This window comes from Cyprinodon tularosa, unplaced genomic scaffold (genome assembly GCF_016077235.1).
Source record: "Cyprinodon tularosa strain WSP-4 unplaced genomic scaffold, ASM1607723v1 ctg1404, whole genome shotgun sequence".
NCBI classification, from domain to species: Eukaryota; Metazoa; Chordata; class Actinopteri; order Cyprinodontiformes; family Cyprinodontidae; genus Cyprinodon; species Cyprinodon tularosa.
The window spans coordinates 75,523-98,295 of record NW_024038226.1 but is presented as its reverse complement, the minus strand read 5'-3'; the positions used below and the strand labels follow the sequence as shown (position 1 = coordinate 98,295).

At 46.1% G+C, this 22,773-nt stretch overlaps 2 protein-coding genes across 3 annotated transcripts; both read left to right on the top strand.

The window, feature by feature from the left end:
* Window positions 1-1,152: 1,152 nt before the first annotated feature.
* On the top strand, window positions 1,153-9,132 carry LOC119778953 (dnaJ homolog subfamily C member 5-like). The gene is made up of 5 exons (XM_038278410.1): window positions 1,153-1,306; window positions 3,405-3,525; window positions 3,777-3,990; window positions 4,064-4,238; window positions 8,353-9,132. Exons 1-5 carry the CDS (start codon window positions 1,222-1,224, stop codon window positions 8,448-8,450), a joined length of 693 nt encoding a protein of 230 aa, XP_038134338.1. The 5' UTR covers window positions 1,153-1,221; the 3' UTR covers window positions 8,451-9,132.
* A 4,577-nt stretch (window positions 9,133-13,709) lies between these two features.
* LOC119778950 (E3 ubiquitin-protein ligase TRIM63-like) lies at window positions 13,710-22,773 on the top strand. 2 transcript variants are annotated; one of them, XM_038278407.1, is made up of 10 exons: window positions 13,710-13,813; window positions 13,922-14,056; window positions 15,282-15,454; window positions 18,658-18,832; window positions 21,487-21,582; window positions 21,657-21,890; window positions 21,968-21,990; window positions 22,062-22,186; window positions 22,256-22,455; window positions 22,537-22,773. In XM_038278407.1, exons 2-10 carry the CDS (start codon window positions 13,937-13,939, stop codon window positions 22,609-22,611), a joined length of 1,221 nt encoding a protein of 406 aa, XP_038134335.1. In that variant the 5' UTR covers window positions 13,710-13,813; window positions 13,922-13,936; the 3' UTR covers window positions 22,612-22,773. The 2 variants fall into 2 exon arrangements, with proteins under 2 accessions (XP_038134335.1, XP_038134334.1); XM_038278406.1 differs by lacking the exon at window positions 13,710-13,813 and having other exon boundaries at window positions 13,820-14,056.

Genomic DNA, 22,773 nt, shown 5'->3' with positions numbered 1-22,773 from the left:
TAGTGGTCAGGGCATAGAGCTTGGATCCTAGAGGTTCTGAGTGTGAGTACCACTTCCACAGCCTCCACTCTGGGTCCCTGAGCAAGACCCTTAACCCCACACTGCTCCCGAAGGGGATGGATTAAATACAGAGAGTTAATTCCGTTGCTCTGTACTTGTGACAGTGGAATGACAATAAAAGCTGAAAAAAGGAAATGTGATTGATTGGTTGGCTTTATTGATCTCACAGTGGAGAAATGTACTCGCTCCATCAGCTCAAATAGTCAAAAAGAGAAGAAGAAGTTGCCAAAGGTGCATGGGATCTATACAGTATATGCAATGCCTCCACACAGCTCAGCTATTTTAAATCATTATTATTATACAGGATTATTGCACACGGTATCAAAAAGGGATCCTGTTGGAGTCCAGATAGTTGATAGAAAAACACTGATAGTGACCAGTATGAAAACAGGAAGTATGAAACATGACGAATCAGATTCTCAGACACAGACCTTAAACCTAAGCTGGGCATCAACTGAGCGATATTTCTAATTGTTGCATGCAGCTCAAACTGTACGATGAAACAGCAGGGTTTAAAGTTCACAGCTCACAATGTTTGATCTCAAACTGTGTGACCCGACACTCTGATGCGTTCTACCTGCTCACACTGTACGTCTAAAAACCACCCGTCAGACTCTGGCGCTGGTCGTCATTCTGGAAGTAGTAGTAGAAGAACTCCCTGGTTTGCACATGCTCAGTGTGTGAGGTTCTGTTAAATTGTCTCATAGCTCTGCTTTAACAGCAGGATTTACCCACCAACTGAGTGAAACCACCTTCCTCATGGTTTTGTTCCATTCAGCCAATCTACTTCTTGCTCTGAGGCTCCCCTTGTGCTCGGTGTTGGCTGCATGTTGCTCAGGTTGTGTCTTAACTGGTCTGATCTGGTCTCAGAGCAGTTTCAGACCACTGGCTTAGTCACCTGTGTCCGTTCAGCCTGCCCAGGCAGAAGGCGGTGTTTTCTAACAGTAGGAGGACGTTCTGTTAAGGTTCCAGGATTCTCTGCAGGTAATCAAGCCTCCACTGGACCTGTTGGACTGGGATCTTCTCACTTCCTTACCTTCTCTTCCTGGCCCTCCCTCTTCCTGTTTGTGTGTCCACCTTTTCACACCTGGTTGCCGTGGCAACCCCCTGTGCGAAACCCGAGCGGTCGCTGCAGCTGGCCGTCACCTGAGATACCTCTGAATGTTTGATGAACTTCATCAGAACCTTGGAGCTAAAGTACCGGAGCAGGTCAATGCTGGGAGAGGAACTCTGAAGACTCCAGCAGGTAACTCTTTCACCTTCACCTTGGTCTTCATTCTGCATCCGTCAGCTGCTAGCTCTAGTTATTCAGTTCTGCAGGGCACTGTTGATGACCCTTTAGACAGAAGCCTCCACCTGGCTTTGTTAGGGGACTGACATCTTCTAAGTCACCCGTTGCTGTGCAGGACCTCTTGGCTCTCTGTCAGTTGAGGCCCCAAGGCACGGAGACCTGCTGCTGGTTGATTTCAGAAGTTTCTTCTGACTTATCTTCTGTTCTAAGTCTATCTAGTTTGTGTCTAGCAGCTCCAGGTTGACCCATGATAAACTTTTAGGATGTTATCAGACCATCATCTTGTTGCTGTTGCTCCATTTCTACCGACCAACCCAGCCCAGAAAATGTTTCCTGATCTAAAGGGATGAGATGCTCCTCCATGAATAGCAGTGTCTTTTGGTACGGCATGTGAGCTGGCTCTGTCCTGACTTATGCGGGTTTCAGTTTCCCGAGCGTTTGGTTCATAGATGGACTCCTCTCTGATCGATGACTCCTTTGTTTGGCTCCATCTCAGGAGGCCACTGGATGAAGATAAGCGGAGCCAAAGAAGCATCAGGAGGAGAACTTTAAAAAGCCTTGCTTATCGCTTCTTTTTCTTAAACGTTGACTCCACCTGATTACGCCTCACTGCTTTTCTACTCCAGCCATAGTGTAGATCTGCAGCACCGTGGTGACGGACCGTAGTAGCCACGTTAGCTCAGCCATGTCTTTGTCCAAATACGTCGTCTCCTTTTCTTTTTAGGGCTTTCAGCACAAAATAGCCCAAATATCCAAGGCAGCGCGTTTCACTCTAGTGAGCTTCATGTTCCTCTGCTACTGGTTTGGCTTCTGGATAGATGAGTCCCAGTAGCGCCATCTCACTGCAGCGCTGAGTCCCACCTGGTTTTTAGACGTACAGTGTGAGCAGGTAGATCGCATCAGAGCGTCGGGTCCCACAGTGTGAGAACAAACATGGTGAGCTGGGAACTTTTAAACCCTGCGGTTTGGTCCACAATATGAGCTGTAGCTGCGTGCCACGATTGAAAATATTGCAGTGTATGCCGGCTTTAATTACTCCTCGGCTCTCCTTTCAGTCAATTATTCTGTTTTGTCAGGATTCCTGCAAGGTTTTTTCTTGCTAAGTCAGTCTCCTTAGCTCAGGTCCACCATCAGTTTATGTTATCAGACCCACCTGGTTCCTGGTTCACCTTCTAACCAATTGTAACCTGATAAGTTCAAGAGCACTTCGCTCTCAATCTGCAGGTTTACTAGTGGTTCCTAGAACTTCTAAAAGTAGAATGGGAGGCAGATCTTTTAGTTCTCAGGCTCCTCTCCTGTGGAACCAACTACCAGTTTTAGTCCGTGAGGCAGACACCCTGTCTACTTTTAAGGCTAGGCTTAAAACTTTCCTTTTTGATAAAGCTTCTAGTTAGAGTGGCTCAGGTTATCCTGAGCTATCTCTATAGTTCTGCTGCTATAGGCTTAGACTGCTGGAGGACATGGGGACCCCTTTTTCATCATTCTGCTTCATTCTGTCTCTATAGTTCTGCTGCTGTAGGCTTAGACTGCTGGAGGACATAGGGACAGCCTTTCCTTTTTATTAAACTTATAGTCAGAAAGCCTCAGGCAATCCTGAACAAACTGTTTGTCCTTTAAACACATCATGGTAGCAGGTATCCTCTGAAGGGGAATTTCTGTAACAACTGTAGAAGAAGTAGCTTTGCACAATACAAAAAAACGGTAGAAGTCAAAGACTTAATGTGAAATATTATAGTGTAGATCCTGTCCCAGTCTCACATCACAAGCGCACATCTATCGAGGACATTGGTATATTTGGGTACGGCTTATTTTAATCCTGTCTGCTCTGGTTTTATTGTTTTATAACTTCATCCCGACCATACCATTTTCTGAGTGTATTGGGTATTTGATGTTTCTGTTGTCCTTTCTAAGTAACAGCTTGCTGCAAACTGAAGGACTTCCAGTTTCTAACTGATGTTAGGGGATGGACGGGTGTGACATCACTGGCTGGTTTCAGCTGGGTGGAGGCAAAGCGATGTCTGCATCAAAGTGTGTGATGTTCATTCCTCTACAGGTGATGGTATCGGGATGTCTGACGGGAAGCAGCGAAGCCTGTCCACCTCCGGGGAGTCTCTGTATCACATCCTTGGTCTGGAGAAAGGCTGTGCCCATGATGACATCAAAAAGTCCTACAGGTGAGGCCCCCTCTCTCCTGGCCCCGCCCACTCAGCTTTGAAGCATGTAGAAGCAAGGCCACTTTATCTATTCTATACATCTCTGTAAAAGGCAATGAAGGGTCAGACATCTCTTTGATGAAGACTAGGTAGATGGTTCACCTTTGAGGACCTCTGCCAGTTGGACTCCCGAGCTGAAGCAGCTTGTTACAATAAGCTAGGGTTTTTTTGTAATTTCTGAGCTTCCAGTTAAGTCCTGTTTGTGCTGTCAGGAAGTTGGCGCTGCGGTACCATCCTGATAAGAACCCAGACAACCCGGAGGCAGCCGAGAAGTTCAAGGAGCTCAACAATGCTCACTCTGTGCTGTCTGACCTTACCAAGAGGAACATCTACGATGCATATGGCTCCCTGGGACTCTATGTGGCCCAGCAGTTCGGAGAGGACAATGTCAACACCTACTTCATGCTGTCCACCTGGTGGGCCAAGGTAGGGGTGGAGCTTAAAGGATCTGACTCATCAGGAGTGAGGCGTAATGCCTGACGGCAGCTTTCTCTTCCAGGGTCTGTTCCTGCTCTGCGGCATTCTGACCGGATGCTACTGTGGCTGCTGCTTGTGCTGCTGCTGCAATTGCTGTTGTGGAAAACTCAAACCCACTGCCACTGGGGAGGGGGCGGAGCCAGACTATGTCTCCCCTGATGACCTGGAGGAGGAGATTCGAAACAGTCCTGACAATGGTAAGATTTTTAGGATTATTTTTTAATATGCGTTTTAAACCCTAATATTACCGGCCTCATATGTGCTAAGGCTAATCTTTTCCCAAGCAGTTTAGGTAATAAGGACAATATTTGGAAATGAAACAGGAGGATACAGATGGAGTGAATTATCACTAACAGGGAACTCAGTCCCTGAGCATCGGGATTTTCCTTGAACTAGAACACTGTTACCTCGACATGGCTGGAGTCCGTAACGTCTCCTCATCTGTACGATGTAACGAAGTGGCTGGGTGTGACTCTGGAGACGTATAAAAAGCTTCTCTAACTCATACTCTGGGCAGTCTTTCTGAAGAGGCGAGCCTGGTGGGAAACACTGCCATTAGTAACCTGAGCCCTTTCTCTGGTCTGAATAAGATAAATGCTGTAAACCTGCCGGCGCGTCTCATTTAATACGTATACATTACAAAGTCTTATTCAGAGCGTTCTTCCCACGTGATCTCTTCTCAGGAAAGAAGGTTTTACTGCCACAATTTCAGTCTACATATTTTTATTTAATTTATGCATATTTTTGTGTTATTAGAACATTTATTGCTTGAAATTTCCAAGTAGGAACTAATATGCAGAATGTAGATTCTGCTGGAGCACCTGAGGAAGAGGCGGACACCTGATGAAACATGAGGTTTCTAGAATTTCCTTCTTTCATCTGAGGAATATTGCTAAAATGAGCAATCTCCTGTCCAGGGGTGATGCTGAGAAACTAGTCCATGCATTTGTTACTTCAAGGCTGGACTATTGTAATTCTTTACTATCAGGAAGTCCACAAACTGTAGTTAAAAGCCTTCAGCTGATCCAAAATGCTGCAGCCAGAGTTCTGATGAAAATGAAAAAGAGAGATCATATCTCTCCTATCCTGGCTTCTCTTCATTGGCTTCCTGTTAAATCCAGAATAGAATTTAAAATCCTCCTTCTCACATATAAAGCCTTAAATGGCCAAGCTCCATCTGATATCAGAGATCTGATTGTTCCTTATGTTCCTAACAGAGCACTTCGCTCTCAATCTGCAGGTTTACTAGTGGTTCCTAGAATTTCTAAAAGTAGAATGGGAGGCAGATCTTTTAGTTCTCAGGCTCCTCTCCTGTGGAACCAACTACCAGTTTTAGTCCGTGAGGCAGACACCCTGTCTACTTTTAAGGCTAGGCTTAAAACTTTCCTTTTTGATAAAGCTTCTAGTTAGAGTGGCTCAGGTTATCCTGATCTATCTCTATAGTTCTGCTGCTATAGGCTTAGACTGCTGGAGGACATAGGGACCCCTTTTTCATCATTCTGCTTCATTCTATCTCTATTCTCCCACTCTGCAGAATCTGTTAGTTCAATCTTAACTTTTTTATCTCTACTTTTTCTCATCATAGTAGCTTCTATTTTACTGCTGAACATAGATATGAGTTCAGCTTTTACTGGGACTAACTTGATTTCCTCGCATTCTGTTGAGATAAAATCAGCCTGAGAGCAGCTGTGGAGCTAGTTTACTGTTGCCTTTTCTAACATAGAAAGTTTGTATGGATCTGTTTTTCTTTGTTTCTCTCCTATGTCTGCTTCTCTTGACTAAAAAGTAGTTTATACAAGTATACTAAAAGTGCACTAATTTCATACTTAAAATCAGGCAGTGCACTTAGAGTTTACTTATTCTAAACTATATTTCATATACTTATAACTACGGAGATGTCTTACTGTTAAAAATGTGTTTTTATCTCTCGGTTGCTGCATGGATGCTTGGTGTGATGCATTACTGCAGAGCCAATGACAGAATGCAAGATAATATCTACTGTTTGCACTTGCTCATCCAAGTGAAAAATACCCTGCTAGTCAATGACTTGATAAAATCAGCTGGTTTAATTAGACTTTGAACCTTTAATCTAACTGGAGGATCTGAACACTTTTAATTCATCCAACTAATATTGTTCCCTAGTGATTTAATAGTTTGAGTTATTATTTTCCTATAAAGGTTTGGAGCTCTACCTTTGAAAGCACTTTGAAAATAAAATACATGATTAATATCATTATTATCACTTAGTTTAATGTAAGGTTTAAATGCTATGCGTCAGAACTGTTATTTCCTGGATCCTTGCTTCTTATTCCATTCTGTTGGAACTGCTAATTTTTCCCATTATCCACAAGTAATTTTGTACAGTGGTGCCAACTCTGATAACTGGTGGAGATCCCTTTCTGTAGATTACTTACATCCGAGTAAAATCAAGTGCCTTCTACCTGCAGCCGCCCCCCTTGTGTTTTAGGGGTCCCCTCTAACTCCATCTTTGTGAAGGGTCTTTTTGTTCCCTGGTGGAAAAACAAAATCTATCATTAACCCCGGTAGAAACTGTTACTTCTCCAACTTTTACTCTTCATGTTATCTATTTTGTTCCACTATGTGAATTGTAAATCGAAAAATTTGAGGCATGCTGATTGAAGATTTATTACAATCTCAAAAAATGAATAATTAAATTCACTTCAGATCTCCTGGTGATTAAGTCAGAAGTCCTCCATCTCTTAAAGCTCTCTTTGGGTTGAGGCCAGAACATAATGCCAGTGTCATGAAACAAGACAGATGGCTCCACTATTCAAGGCCAGACAGTCAGTAGGAAAGTTCAAAACATTTATTTAAACAAAACAAGAACAGAACAGAAGTGTGGCGTCGTGGACTGCAGCGACTGCAGGGGGTGTGGCACAAGCCATCACTGGCACTCTTGATGTTGGAGAAACATAAGTAAGTGACCAAAATCATCTGATGGAAAATGATAATCTGAGTCACTTACCTGGTTTAACATTTGAGTCCATCCTATCCAAGGAAGGCATAATCCAGCCAATGGGCTGTCAAATGAGCCGTGGTGCAAAGCCGCCCAGAGAATGTCCCTGATGAAGCAACCTCAGTGACCAGGCAGGAATCCGATCCAGGTCAGGGATACAGATCAGAAAGGAAAAGTTATGGAACCAGGAGTCCGTAGCCCACACAGGAACAGAACAGATCCAGGGTTTCAGGAATCCACAGAGCATTAGAGCAGGTTCAGAGTTCCATGAGTCCAGCAGCAGCCAGAAACGCTCAGATTGAGACTGACAGGCTCAGTGGTTGAGGGACAGAGACAAGACATGGTACCAGGAATAATTGCAGAAACTTTAAACTTGTCTCCAACTAGGAGCCAGGCTTACAGGACTTAAAACCAACCTTCCCCGCAATCCGAGCCAAAACCCTGAGGGCTACACGGAGAGGAGCCGGGACACGATCAGAAGACAAGACAAACAGCAAACCCTGGTCTCCAGGAACAGGAACATCGACTGGGGATTAACTAAAACTCATGATACAAACATAACTAACAGGCATCAAATCAAAATCACACAATGATCTGGCCCTGATAGCTGGACTGAACAGCGTATATATAGCAGAGGGAGCAGGTGAATAAGATCAATGATAATTAGAGAGGGTATGGCAGGTGAATGAAGTGAGTAATAAGATCAGCTACTGGTGCTGATCATGACAGCCAGGTTTATCTGACACTTATAACCGCTCCCAGATAATCAGTCAAGTAGATCCTGTTTGTGACACCAACTGTTGAGTCTTATTTAACAAGAAAATGAGATTTGTGTTTCTATTCAAGCAGCATTTACTAATCCTTGCTAGGGAGAACAGATACAGTCTTACCAATGCTCCTTTCTGTTTTAATTGACTAGTTAAGAAACATAAGGAGAGATTCTCACAGGCAAAGTATGCTGTTACCCACAACCAGAAGCATTCGTAGAAATAACCTTCAGTCTGAAGGAGTCTAGACCCACAGTCAGCCTTGTCTAGCAGTTCCTTTGCAAGAGCGAATACTTTTCAAAGTAATTCGATAAAAATCAGCACTCATAATCAATATTAGAAGGGATGTGATATGAAATAGATTTTTTCCGAGCACATGTGACAGTGTGGTCCTGTCCTGCTTGGGATTGGTCCGATCTGGCTGCTTGGCCATGGGAATATCCCTTTGGCTGACTGGTCAGAGTGCCTTTTACTATGGAGCATTTGGGATCAAATCCTACCCTGACCCTGTGTTGCCTACCTTGCACACAGATATTTGCTGAGATCTCCTGGTGTGCTTGCTTGCAGATGTTGAGACTCCAATGGTTCACCAGCCAAGCAGCGCCAGCGAGAAGACGCAGCTGATTGGAGATGGACACCGCAGATATGGAGACACCTACACCTGAAGCAGGGAGCTGACAGGAAACTCAGCGCGTGTGAATATTTAAAATGTCTGTTCTAAAATCCCCAAACACTCTAATAATTCAAACACCATATCACCTGAGACCACCGCCTGAGGCCTTCCACATAATTAATCCACGAGACAGCCCAAACAATAGAACACCTAAGTCTAATAGCTAAGATGTCCCAAACAATGAACGACTGTAGACAAGGGGAAGGCAGCTCCAGTCCTGAGGGGCTGGTGTACTCCATGGTTTAGATGTGTCCCTGCTTCAGCACACCTTATTTGATTCATGAACTGTAATCACCTGATGAAGGTGTGTTAAAGGTAGAGAAACATATTAATGACAAAGGAACTCCCTGCAATACACACCCAAAACGGTCAAGTCAATCAACCTTGTGTGCTGAAATAGCAGCAATCTCCTCTAAGCAGGAACCAGTCTGACCTTTAGTGAACCAATCTCTGTTGGATTTCCTCAGTGTCTGAAACCCCTTTTAGTTACTGTGTCTGAATAAACTCCTGCTCTGATTGGCTGTTTAATGGGCAGAGTCAGCCTAGAGGCAGAACTTTTAACTCTCCTCTAACCAAGAAGAACGTTACTACTGTTACCTTCCAGAGGAGAGAGCAGTGGTCATGTGACCTCCCCTCAGTTTGTAAAAAACTCAAATAAAGGACTTAAGTGTGAATCAGTGTCAGTCTGGTCTGTTCCAATGATAGGGACAGTAGTTTGTTTGAGTCATCTGACCAGTTCAGTTAAAGGGATAGTTCGGTATTTTTGACATGAATCTGTATGGCATCCCCATCACCAGTGGCATGCAATCACACTGACTTACCCCTGGCAGCGTCCTGTGAGCAGAGTTATCGTCCAGTTTTGGTCAAGCCAAAAGTAGTCCGGCAGGTTTGCTAGACCCAGCGAAATAAAACGTTTCTCTTCCCAAAACACTATGTGTTCAAAAGAGTGATATTTTTGCATCCCAAAAAGATTGTAGTGGAAAAAGTCACACGTCGTTATCAATTGGTCCTATTTTCTCTCTGTTCGTATCAGTGCGCGCCGTCATTCAGACAGCGAGCCCAACAACAGCCATGTCTCCCTCCGGAAGGAGACATGGCTGTTGTTGGGCTCGCTGTCTGAATGACGGCGCGCATTCAAACTTTTTTTTTTGGTCCAACATAAGCTTAGAGGCATTAATGCTGACACTGGCACTGACATTTTTTAGTTTATAAGCCTAAATATAATTGTTAACAAGGCTTATTCACTTTTGAACTTAACTTTTGAACTTTTCAGTTTCTGTTTTTGTTCTTGACTTGTCAGCTTTTTGTCCAACTTAATTTCCAGTAGGTATTATATCATTGAAGGGCTCATCTAATTGGTCAAATGCCAAAATCAGGTGAACACCAATGAAGCAGGATCTCTGCTGAATGGCTGGATATAGATCTAGTGCTTCTAGACCTCACCGAGGGATGCAGGGGACTCCATCTGTAAAGGGACTGCAAGTGATCAAAAATGGCCATTTGCCCTATAAAGGTTTAAGGAATTAAGGTAATTGTTCAAAACTATAAGAGGCAGATGATGTAAGAGCCTAAACTCTCTGTTATGTAGAGTTTTTATTGGATCTGATGTTAATCTGGGGGGGGGATCTCCTTACCATCATGTTTACTGTTACATATTTTACTAATGCAGTAAACAGCAAACTCCAAGAATAAAACTAGGTGGGATAGAGTTAGGTGGGATAGAGCTAATAGAGCTAGGTGACATAGAGCTAGGTGACATAGAGCTAGGTGGGATAGAGCTAATAGAGCTAGGTGACATAGAGCTAGGTGACATAGAGCTAGGTGGGATAGAGCTAATAGAGCTAGGTGACATAGAGTTAGGTGGGATAGAGCTAATAGAGCTAGGTGACATAGAGTTAGGTGGGATAGAGCTAATAGAGCTAGGTGACATAGAGTTAGGTGGGATAGAGCTAATAGAGCTAGGTGACATAGAGTTAGGTGGGATAGAGCTAATAGAGCTAGGTGACATAGAGTTAGGTGGGATAGAGCTAATAGAGCTAGGTGACATAGAGTTAGGTGGGATAGAGCTAATAGAGCTAGGTGACATAGAGCTAGGTGGGATAGAGCTAATAGAGCTAGGTGACATAGAGCTAGGTGGGATAGAGCTAATAGAGCTAGGTGACATAGAGTTAGGTGGGATAGAGCTAATAGAGCTAGGTGACATAGAGCTAGGTGGGATAGAGCTAATAGAGCTAGGTGACATAGAGCTAGGTGGGATAGAGCTAATAGAGCTAGGTGACATAGAGCTAGGTGGGATAGAGTAAGGTGGGATAGAGCTAATAGAGCTAGGTGACATAGAGCTAGGTGGGACAGAATTAGGTGGGATAGAGCTAGGTGGGATAGAGCTAGGTGGGATAGAGCTAGGTGACATAGAGCTAGGTGGGATAGATCTAGGTGGGATAGAACTAGGTGACATGAAGCTAGGTGGGGTAGAGCTAATAGAGCTAGGTGACATAGAGCTAGGTGGGATAGAGCTAATAGAGCTAGGTGACATAGAGCTAGGTGGGATAGAGCTAATAGAGCTAGGTGACATAGAGCTAGGTGGGATAGAGCTAATAGAGCTAGGTGACATAGAGCTAGGTGGGATAGAGCTAATAGAGCTAGGTGACATAGAGCTAGGTGGGATAGAGCTAATAGAGCTAGGTGACATAGAGCTAGGTGGGATAGAGCTAATAGAGCTAGGTGACATAGAGCTAGGTGGGATAGAGCTAATAGAGCTAGGTGACATAGAGCTAGGTGGGATAGAGCTAGGTGGGATAGAGCTAATAGAGCTAGGTGACATAGAGCTAGGTGGGACAGAATTAGGTGGGATAGAGCTAGGTGGGATAGAGCTAGGTGACATAGAGCTAGGTGACATACAGCTAGGTGGGATAGAACAAGGTGACATAGAGCAAGGTGGGATAGAGCTAATAGAGCTAGGTGACATAGAGCTAGGTGGGATAGAGCTAATAGAGCTAGGTGACATAGAGCTAGGTGGGATAGAGCTAATAGAGCTAGGTGACATAGAGCTAGGTGGGATAGAGCTAGGTGGGATAGAGCTAATAGAGCTAGGTGACATAGAGCTAGGTGGGACAGAATTAGGTGGGATAGAGCTAGGTGGGATAGAGCTAGGTGACATAGAGCTAGGTGACATACAGCTAGGTGGGATAGAACTAATAGATCTAGGTGGGATAGAACTAATAGATCTAGGTGGGATAGAACTAATAGATCTAGGTGGGATAGAACTAATAGATCTAGGTGGGATAGAACTAATAGATCTAGGTGGGATAGAACTAATAGATCTAGGTGGGATAGAACTAATAGATCTAGGTGGGATAGAACTAATAGATCTAGGTGGGATAGAACTAATAGATCTAGGTGGGATAGAACTAATAGATCTAGGTGGGATAGAACTAATAGATCTAGGTGGGATAGAACTAATAGATCTAGGTGGGATAGAACTAATAGATCTAGGTGGGATAGAACTAATAGATCTAGGTGGGATAGAACTAATAGATCTAGGTGGGATAGAACTAATAGATCTAGGTGGGATAGAACTAATAGATCTAGGTGGGATAGAACTAATAGATCTAGGTGGGATAGAGCTAGGTGACATAGAGCTAGGTGACATAGAGCTAGGTGGGATAGAGCTAGGTGGGATAGAGCAAGGTGGGATAGAGCTAATAGAGCTAGGTGACATAGAGCTAGGTGGGATAGAGCAAGGTGGGATAGAGCTAATAGAGCTAGGTGACATAGAGCTAGGTGGGATAGAGCTAGGTGGGATAGAGTTAATAGAGCTAGGTGACATAGAGCTAGGTGACATAGAGCTAGGTGGGATAGAGCAAGGTGGGATAGAGCTAATAGAGCTAGGTGACATAGAGCTAGGTGGGATAGAGCTAGGTGGGATAGAGCAAGGTGGGATAGAGCTAATAGAGCTAGGTGACATAGAGCTAGGTGGGATAGAGCAAGGTGGGATAGAGCTAATAGAGCTAGGTGACATAGAGCTAGGTGGGATAGAGCTAGGTGGGATAGAGTTAATAGAGCTAGGTGACATAGAGCTAGGTGACATAGAGCTAGGTGGGATAGAGCTAGGTGGGATAGAGCTAATAGAGCTAGGTGACATAGAGCTAGGTGGGATAGAGCTAGGTGGGATAGAGTTAATAGAGCTAGGTGACATAGAGCTAGGTGACATAGAGCTAGGTGGGATAGAGCTAGGTGGGATAGAGCTAATAGAGCTAGGTGACATAGAGCTAGGTGGGATAGAGCTAGGTGGGATAGAGCTAATAGAGCTAGGTGACATAGAGCTAGGTGACATAGAGGTAGGTGACATAGAGCTAGGTGACATAGAGCTAGGTGGGATAGAGCTAGGTGGGATAGAGTTAATAGAGCTAGGTGACATAGAGCTAGGTGACATAGAGCTAGGTGGGATAGAGCTAGGTGGGATAGAGTTAATAGAGCTAGGTGACATAGAGCTAGGTGACATAGAGCTAGGTGGGATAGAGCTAGGTGGGATAGAGCTAATAGAGCTAGGTGACATAGAGCTAGGTGGGATAGAGCTAGGTGGGATAGAGCTAATAGAGCTAGGTGACATAGAGCTAGGTGGGATAGAGCTAGGTGGGATAGAGCTAGGTGGGATAGAGCTAGGTGGGATAGAGCTAGGTGACATAGAGCTAGGTGGGATAGAGCTAGGTGGGATAGAGCTAATAGAGCTAGGTGACATAGAGCTAGGTGGGATAGAGCTAGGTGGGATAGAGCTAATAGAGCTAGGTGACATAGAGCTAGGTGGGATAGAGGTAGGTGACATAGAGCTAGGTGACATAGAGCTAGGTGACATAGAGCTAGGTGACATAGAGCTAGGTGACATAGAGCTAGGTGGGATAGAGCTAGGTGGGATAGAGCTAGGTGACATAGAGCTAGGTGGGATAGAGCTAGGTGGGATAGAGCTAATAGAGCTAGGTGACATAGAGCTAGGTGGGATAGAGCTAGGTGGGATAGAGCTAATAGAGCTAGGTGACATAGAGCTAGGTGGGATAGAGGTAGGTGACATAGAGCTAGGTGACATAGAGCTAGGTGACATAGAGTTAGGTGGGAAGCAGTGGAGCGTCCTGCTCTGGATCTACAGAGACCCTCTGATTGTTCTCTGCTGACCTCAGTCTGACCAGCAGAGGGAGCTGTTGGCTTCCATCCTGCCCCCTCTCATCTGTCCCCTGTTGACCTCTGACATATAAGGCCATGTCGGCACGGCGACGGCTGACGTCCATGCTTCTAAAAACAGCCCTGCTGCTGCTGCTGCTGCTGCTCCTTTGTTTAGCGCGGCGCTGAAGGCCTCCCTCCTCTGCCGTCCTCCTCTGCCGTCCTCCTCTGCCGTCCTCCTCTGCCGTCCTGCTCTGCCGTCCTCCTCTGCCGTCCTGCTCTGCCGTCCTCCTCTGCCGTCCTCCTCTGCCGTCCTGCTCTGCCCTCATGGAGAGTCTGGAGAAGCAGCTCATCTGTCCCATCTGTCTGGAGATGTTCACCAAGCCCGTGGTCATCCTCCCCTGTCAGCACAACCTGTGCCGTAAGTGTGCCAACGACGTCTTCCAGGTGAGTCCTCGCTGCTTCCTGTAGGTCCTGGATCAGAGTCCAGACCGCCGGGCCCAGATCCCCCTGCTCTGGGTCTGCTTCCTGCTGCTATCTGAGAACTTGGTAAACAGAGGAGGACTAGTTAACCTGCTGGTTAGCTCTCAGTTACAGTCTAAGCATGGTTTAACTAAGCAGAAAGTTAAACCATGCTGTGAGTTTCAGTTTGCAAGGACAGAAGAATCTTCCTCTCAGCTGATTGGCCGATGGCCTGTCAATCACCAGGCTAAGCGTCCAATCAGAGGGCAGGCTGCTGGTCCTGGCAGAGCAAAGATGGAGGAACCAGGAAGAGCTCCATCTGAGGAAGCTCCACACCGAGCAGCACAGCGAATGAGTGTCTGAAAAACACAACAAGCGTTTCCTGTGTTTATATTCAGCGCTGCTGATGCTCAGAGGGGGCGTGGCTTCCTGGATCTTACCAACATGTCAGAGATGCTCTGGGTTCTGCACGTCCTTAATGTCGCTGAGCACCGTGGTGAACGCTGAAGCAAACCTGTTTGAATAACTCTGAGCTAAAACAGCTGGTCTGCGTCGCTAGCTGCAGCTGCATGCTTGTTTCAACAAAGAGAGTAAATCCCGTAAAAATTCAAAAAATATCCACTGGACTTGGTTTTCAAGATTTGAAGACGTTTCGCCACCTCTCCAGGAAGCTTTCTCAATTCCTGGAGAGGTGGCGAAACGTCTTCAAATCTTGAAAACCAAGTCCAGTGGATATTTTTTGAATTTTTACGGAATGACTTTGACCTGGATGACTGAGAACCTTCATCAGCACAAAGAGAGTAAACCTTTGTCTGAACTGGCAAACTATTTAACATGCAGAGAAAACTCTAGATAACATTTAGCTCTGTGAGGTCAAAGGTCAAACCCACTGAGCCTCGAGTTATGGTGATATTCTGATAGCAGTGGCTGCAGGCTGGAGCTTCTAATCACTGCTCAGTGCTGGGGGGGCATGGGGGCATTGTCACACCTCTGTTCTCTGATTGCTGCCTGGAGTCTGATAGGCCTGGAGGGGGGTCCGGGGGGGCGCCTGGAGTGAGCAGCCTTGGCTGGCGGCTGCCGCTGGTCCCTTTGGGGTGGGGGGGGTGAGTGATTGATGTGAACTGCTCCCTCCCCCAGACATCTCCTATCATGGAGACCATCCCCTAACCTGGTCCTACCAGACCCGCTGACCTGTGCTCTGTTTCTGCAGGCAGCCAACCCCTACCTGTCCACCAGGAGCGGCTCCACGGTGACCTCAGGGGGGCGTTTCCGCTGCCCGTCCTGCAGACATGAGGTGGTTCTGGACCGACACGGCGTGTACGGGCTGCAGAGGAACCTGCTGGTGGAGAACATCATCGACATGTACAAACAAGGCAGCAGCAGGTACCAGGAACTCCTGTCTGTGAGTCAGAACCGGTTCAGAGATCCAGAACTCTGACCTGCTGCCAGAACTTCTGCAGGAAAAGAAGGTCTGATGTTCTGTGAGCTGCAGGCAGCAGCGGCTCCACAGATGTTTCTATGCAGGAGATAAAGGAGGCGGAGCCTGAACAGCCATGGCGCTCCAGGGTTCCTCAATGCACACAGATGCTGATTCCAAAAAAGTTAAAAACAATCCACTGGACTTTGTGACATTTTCTGACATTTTGAATTGAAGAATCTTCCTGGATGGAAGAGAAACGTCTTCATTGGAAACAAAGTCCAGAGGATTGCTTTATAGATGCAGTAGATGCTAAGTAAAACAGGAGCGCTCACTACGCTGAACACCTGCTTCACCCAACAAGACTAGAAAACCAATCAACTCCCTGCATTGTATCTAGGATTTAATCAGTGAAATCAGGTCTACTGTTTTTAATCAATAATAAATGTAGAAACACAATTAAACACAGGATTAAGCAAAATACTGATTATGAAATATTAGGACATTAGCGATAAAAAAACAATACTTTGTTGGAAACGGTTGTTTGTGAGGAAAAAAATCACAACAACCACATGTTCATTTATTACCTCTGATGGAAAACTATTTACCCCAGGGTGGGGTTAAGGGTCTTGCTCAGGGACCCAGAGTAGCAATCTGTGGGACCCAAGAGCAATGCTCTAAGCACTAGGCCGCCTCCCACCCAGAGCAGAGTTTGTTTGTTTGAAGCGATTCATCATAAAATCCCTGTTGGTCCTCTGATCCTGGAGGACAGCTGCACAGACTCCCTCCATCCTAACACCTCCTCCAGCTCCTCCCAGCCCATCAGAGAGACACAGTGGAGTCCTGGTCCTCCTGGTCCTCCTCCTGGTGGGACGTCCCTGGAACCCCTCAGAGGGAGGCGTCCATCAGATAAAGATGATCCTCCTCAGCTGACTCCTCTGGAGGACAAGCAGCTCTACTCTGATCCTCCCCCTGATGACCCAGCTCCTCCCCTCTCTCTAAGGGAGAACCCAGCCTCCCTGCAGAGGAAGCTGGGATCCAGGATCTGGTTCTTTGGATCTGGTGATGGGAGAAACGTAGACCAATCCCTTAATCAGAGCTTCACCCTTTCTCTCTGCATGTCTTGGACACTCGGGTGAAGAGGGGGGCATTCTCCTCTGGTTTAATAAATCCCTTCCTGGATGACATCATTTAAAGACAGACATCATGACACGGATAATAATCCGGCTCTGTTGCGCTGCCTGATGGTTTTAGGTGATGGACGGTTCCTAATTCACTTTTATTATCCTCTCAAAGGGAGACCTGATGAGTTTGATGGGACCAGGCTGGACAACAGGTTCTGAAGCTACAATCAGACCTAAAGCAGCAGGAGCAGCAGAAACGTTGCGTGCTGCTTCATGTTTGCTGCTTGTACCAGTTTAGTTCTGACGCGCGGCTTAAGCATCTTTGCTGCTCTAGCTGCGCGGTGGTAAAGTGGTTCTGATGCGCGGTGGGCGGAGCTACCCTATCCTTTCTCTGCCTGGAACAATGGCGGCTATATTAGCTGTGATCAGCGGGTAGAAAGTAGTTAGAATCTATGTTGAAGTGAGAAAGTCCTCCTGAAAACATGGTCTGTGCAGTCAGTTCATCCAGATTACCATCCTGCCTTCAAAGATTATTTCTCTGTGGGAGCCGCTCAGACCCCCACATACCGGCGCTGCGCTGTCACTGGGAATCCCCAGCAGCAGCTGCCTCAGGCCCGCTCGCCTCTCCAGGGTTTTCCCCTCCTGTTGGTGGCGGCTGGAAGTAGATGTTAGCGTTTTTCAGGTCTGTGCTACAAACTGCAGGCAGCAGGATAATAAAAGCCAACATATTCTGCCGGCAGGTTTCTACATTTGAAGTTTAAGGGGAACGCCATGTTTTTCCATTGTTTCCTTGATTTTCCGTTATTCCATCATGTTCTACTCACCCATATGAGTTTAGTGTCATTTGGAGCCGTTCTGAAGATATTCCGTTAGGTTATATCCAGGAACGTCTTCCTATGGGCAACGACTTGAAGCCACAAACTAAACTGTTCATCATTTATTCTTTATGGTACGCCAGCATTCAGAACATGGAGACGAATCAGTCCCCCAGACATCCGCCGTTAGATTTATTATATTTATATCTTTTTAAAACAAAGCAGAGCGTGTATGACGTCATCCACACGCCACTGCAGGACCTTCTGCTGCTCCTTAATGCGCGTCAACCATTGACTTAGCATGTAAACCAGCTGCCTCTGCTGCTAGCACTTTGACTGTAGCATTGCACAGCTTTACTGGTCCTGTTCAACAGCAGGACAAGGATCACAACAGAACCAGAACCTGACTTTATACAGAACACAGGAGGTCCAACCAGGAGGTTGGTTGGAGCATCCATCCTAAATGCTGCTACTGCTCTCTGTGAAACCATGCTTTAAAAGGTCTTCCATCAAAGTCTGTGAGTGAGACGTTCCCTCACGGTCAGAGAGCGTCTGCTAGATCAACGCTTCCAGAAGTAGCCAGAGTTATGAGGATGTTATGGTTCACCATGATCTGGGGGTTAGAACAATGCATGGACCATATCAGGACTGTTAAAGGAGGAAGATGAGTCATTAGACATCAGACAGGAGGAGTTATGCTAGTGCTATGGCTAGCTAACTAGCCCCCACAGCTTTAACAAAGAGGAGTTCCTGAGGCGCAGCACCAGAAAAGTTTAAATGTCCTCCAGCAGTCTAAGCCTATAGCAGCAGAACTATAGAGATAGAATGAAGCAGAATGATGAAAAAGGGGTCCCTATGTCCTCCAGCAGTCTAAGCCTATAGCAGCAGAACTATAGAGATAGATCAGGATAACCTGAGCCACTCTAACTAGAAGCTTTATCAAAAAGGAAGGTTTTAAGCCTTCCAGCAGAAAGATGTAATTGTCCTCAGAAGTACTCAGAGGATTCAGAGAAATCTGATCAAATTGGGAGAATCAACATGATCAAATACATAAAGCAAACAGGAAATGATGTAACATGCCTCTTCCTCTACAGCTCCCTCTGGTGGCTAAAATCACGGTCCAGGTCCGGAGGTATCGGTTAAACCTGCACACAGGCTGGGTCAGTCCGTTCTACCAGAACCGACCCACATTCCTGGTTCTGACATGTTTTCATTCTGTGTGCTCGTCAGCAAACCGGTTCCTGAGAAGAAGCAGGAGCAGCCCATGTGTGAGGAGCACCAGGATGAGAAGATCAACATCTACTGCATCAGCTGCAGCGCCCCCACCTGTTCACTCTGCAAAGTGTTTGGAGCTCACAAAGACTGCCAGGTGGCGCCCCTCAGTGACGTGTTCAACAAGCAGAAGGTACGCCGCTGATGCCATCAGTGTGACCTGCTGATGATGTCACATCATTAGAAGCCGGTCTTTAAAGAAACGTTTAAACGTTCATGTCTGATTAAAAATAGATGCTTTCAACTCTAATATAAGATGAAACACTTTTTTAAAACCTAAAATCAACCTGATTTATTTTGGTTCTATTCCATATATATTCTCTGCCTGCTCTACCCAGCCTGGTAATAAGTGCTTCTCTAATAACTGTCAGATCGCAAAAATGGTAATTATGAAAATAAATTTGTTAAATGGAGACATTTCAAAAACACCCAGTTTTTCAATACGTTTTACGCTTCGATGAGGTCAGTTTAAATTCTTATACTGATCCTAGTTCTGCTGGAGGTTTCTTCCTGTTCAAAGGGAGTTTTTCCTCTCCACTGTCGCTGCAAGCATGCTTAGTGTGAGGGATTGCTGAAGAGTCAATGAGTCGATGCAATCAGCTGGTTTTCCTTAGATAGAAAACTTTTAATCAATCTGACTGGATGATCTGGTTGAATTATAAAGTGACCTGAGATGACATGATGTGAATTGGAGCTATAGAAATAAACTGAATAGAATTGAATAATATTTTGCAGAACTGCAGTGGAAAAATGTTTTTTCTGTCACACAAGTGATCTACAGCTGAAGCTTTCTGCTTTGTGTAAAGATGAAGAGGAATATTGGATGTAGTAGAGGTGACGGTGCCCCCTAGAGCTGAAATAAATAGATGTGTTCACATCAACAAACGGATTAACAAGCAGTTTTAATTGAACTTGTTATTTAAAGGTAAAATGTGGACTTTGTGACCTAAAGAGTCGAAGCATACGAGTTATTTTGAATGATTCCTTAGGTTAACATACAGCGATTCACTTTCGCTTTACAGCCACAGGCTCTTATACAGTCATGGAGCTAAGGCTTTAGCTCTGCTATTTTTCCACCTGTTGGACTACTGGTCATGGCTGAGGCAAGATTAAACCTTCTGAGGCTGAAAAAGAGGAAGGGATCGAGGGAAAGCAAGAGTCCATCATGGAAAGTTTGTTGGCACAGACTGAAAGAAGAAGGCGGATGTAAAACCGATTCTCTGTTCCCAGCTTTATCATCAGACTGCTGAGGTAACACTTTGATCCTAGTATACAGTCAGAGATCTCTGTTATTATTTTCTATGTTTAGTAGGAGCTGGTGCAGATTCTCAGTCATCCAGGTCAGAATCAGTTCAAAACAAACCACTGGACTGTTTCATTTCAAAATGAATTCCAGGCTATAAAGAGTGGATCAACCAAAGCTGTGCTATGGCTTAGAAAACCTGCATATAGGTACTGGAAAACCAGCTCCACCCCTTAGAGGGAAACACCGTGATCTTACATTGGGTCCTTGATTTCCCGTTATTCCATCCTGTTCTACTCTCCCATCTGAGTTTAGTGTCATTTGGAGCCGTTCTGAAGATATTCCGTTAGGTTATATCCAGTAACGTCTTCCTATGGGCAACGACTTGAAGGCACAAACTAAACTGTTCATCATTTATTCTTTATGGTACGCCAGCATTCAGAACATGGAGACGAATCACTGTCCCCCAGACATCCACAGTTATATTTTTTATGTATGTGTATGAGGTCATCCCGCGCCGGACTGGAGTTTTTTTTTTTTTACTTTATTTAACCAATGTACATTACACCAGGCGGCTACGCTCTACCCCTTCTATTCATTCTAGCTAATCTGAATCCTTCAATTCCATTTGGATGTTCTGAATGCTGGCGTACCGTAAAGAATAAATGATGAACAGTTTAGTTTGTGCCTTCAAGTCGTTGCCCATAGGAAGACGTTACTGGATATAACCTAACGGAATATCTTCAGAACGGCTCCAAATGACACTAAACTCAGATGGGTGAGTAGAACATGATGGAATAACGGGAAATCAAGGGACCAAAGTAAGATCACGGTGTTCCCCTTTAATAATGGGAGTCATTGAGCTTGTTATTGGCCTGTAATACCCGATACTGGCCCATTCCTCTGAAAAGGCAGTCGTTAAGGCTCATTGTTGGCCTGGCTGACCTGGCCAGGTGTTTTGTTCCCCTGCATAGCGATGGAGGTTAAGATAATAGCAGGAAGGAATCGACTCTATCGCTGCATCGTGGGTTTGTGAAAACTGAAATCTGAGTCCCGTCCCGTCAGACTGACACCTCAGCAGTTCAGCACAGACGTGTCCATCAGCCCGGAGCCTGTTTTCCTGAATGTACTTCTGGTCTGAAGTTCCCGCCCTGTTCGGCCGATGTGACGTCCAAAGCATCCAACCTAGCCAACCATGGAAGCGTTAGATTCAGGTTTAGTGGATTCTCAGAATTTAATGGTGTCCAGCTCAACTCAGACACCAACGGAAACTTCAGGACAGGTGAGAAAAGGGGAAACAATTAGCAGAAGAGTCTGTAGTTCTTTGTTTACACCACAGGGGGGCAGCATCATTAGGAAACGCTGTAACTATGGATTTAACTGCTGCTGTGGAGAAACTGACTCCTTGTTGAAGGATAGAAACATTAAATAATGAATAAATATAAAACAGTCCTGATCACAGGGCAGAAGATGACGGTGAAAGGTCAGAGACATGGATGAACAAAGAGATGAACTCATGCGCTCTGTGTGTGCATGTCATGCAGGCTGAGCTGACGGACTGCATCTCCATGCTGGTGGGGAACAACGAGAGGATCCAGGCCATCATCAGCCAGCTGGAGGAGACCTGCAGAGCCGTGGATGTAAGTCCTCCTCCTTCATCCCCGACCGGACGCCCTCGGCCTCCTCTTCCTCACCGCCTGCTTGGTGTTTGCAGGAGAACGGCCGGCGGCAGAAGTCAAAGGTGTGTGAGACATTCGACCACCTGTTCACTCTGCTGGAGGAGAAGAAAGCCGAGATGACGGTCAGGATCAACAGCGAGCAGGAGGAGAAGCTGGACTACATCCGCAGCCTGAACAGGAAGTATGGAGAACATCTGGAGGGAACGGCCAAGCTGGTGGAGACGGCCATCCAGACCATGGAGGAGCCAGAGATGGCCGTTTTCCTTCAGGTGAGCCTCTGCAGCTTTAAACCCTCCAGAGCAGAGCAGAGCTGGTGCTCAGGTTCCTCTTCCCACCTTCTCCTCAGACAGCCAAGCCTCTGCTGCAGAAGTGAGTCCTGCTGCTCCTTTCTTCTCCTTCTGCTCTTCCTTCCATCCTCTGACCATCTGGTTCCCTCCCAGACTGCTCACGTCCACAGACACGTCTCACCTGGACCAGGTCCAGCCCGGCTACGAGGACATGGGCCACTTCACCGTGAACTTTGAGTTGCAGCGGCGGGCGCTGGCCGAGGTCGACTTCATCAAAGGTGAGCGTCCTTAGCGACCAATGAGAGAGCAGGACCGGTTCTCTGCTCTCACTGCTCCTGTGCTTCCAGCCGATGAAGACGACGATGACAGCGAGGAGGAGGTGGAGGCAGGAGGACCCAGACCGGGATCCTCCGAGTCACAGCCACAAGCCACGCCGGTGCCGCCCCTAGCCACGCCTCTTCAGAGAGCCCCAGATCCCCTCCCACCGCCACCACCCACTCAAGCCCCACCCCCACTGCCTCCCCCCACCACCAGCTCCGCCCCTCAGGTATGAAGCAGGTCAACCTGTGACCTACCAACCACCTGCTGTCAGTCTCCATGGTAACCAGCTTCAACCTCTCTGCTCCAGACGGATCAGCAGAGCGAGTCGGACCCAGATGGACCCAAACACGTCTTCTCCTTCAGCTGGCTCAACAACAAGTAGGAGAACCAGGAGGTTCCTGAGGAACCCTGGAGAGCCTGGATCAGTCAGAACTGGACCTGCTGCTTTGTTTAGGTTAGAGGCAGCAGAACCAGAAGGTTCTGAAGAACTTCAGAGGAACCTGGGTCACCATGTTGTTACAGTGAAATAAAAGTTTTGTTATGA

What these genes read in the sequence shown, in the direction of transcription:
- LOC119778950 (XM_038278407.1), top strand. Translation starts at nt 13,937, where the DNA reads ATGGAGAGTCTGGAGAAGCAGCTCATCTGTCCCATCTGTCTGGAGATG. An exon ending in GTGCCAACGACGTCTTCCAG is followed by an intron (nt 14,057 to 15,281) that starts GTGAGTCCTCGC and finishes CTGTTTCTGCAG; the next exon opens with GCAGCCAACCCCTACCTGTC. An exon ending in AGACCTGCAGAGCCGTGGAT is followed by an intron (nt 21,583 to 21,656) that starts GTAAGTCCTCCT and finishes TGGTGTTTGCAG; the next exon opens with GAGAACGGCCGGCGGCAGAA.
- LOC119778953 (XM_038278410.1), top strand. Translation starts at nt 1,222, where the DNA reads ATGTTTGATGAACTTCATCAGAACCTTGGAGCTAAAGTACCGGAGCAG. An exon ending in GACATCAAAAAGTCCTACAG is followed by an intron (nt 3,526 to 3,776) that starts GTGAGGCCCCCT and finishes TTGTGCTGTCAG; the next exon opens with GAAGTTGGCGCTGCGGTACC. An exon ending in TCGAAACAGTCCTGACAATG is followed by an intron (nt 4,239 to 8,352) that starts GTAAGATTTTTA and finishes GCTTGCTTGCAG; the next exon opens with ATGTTGAGACTCCAATGGTT.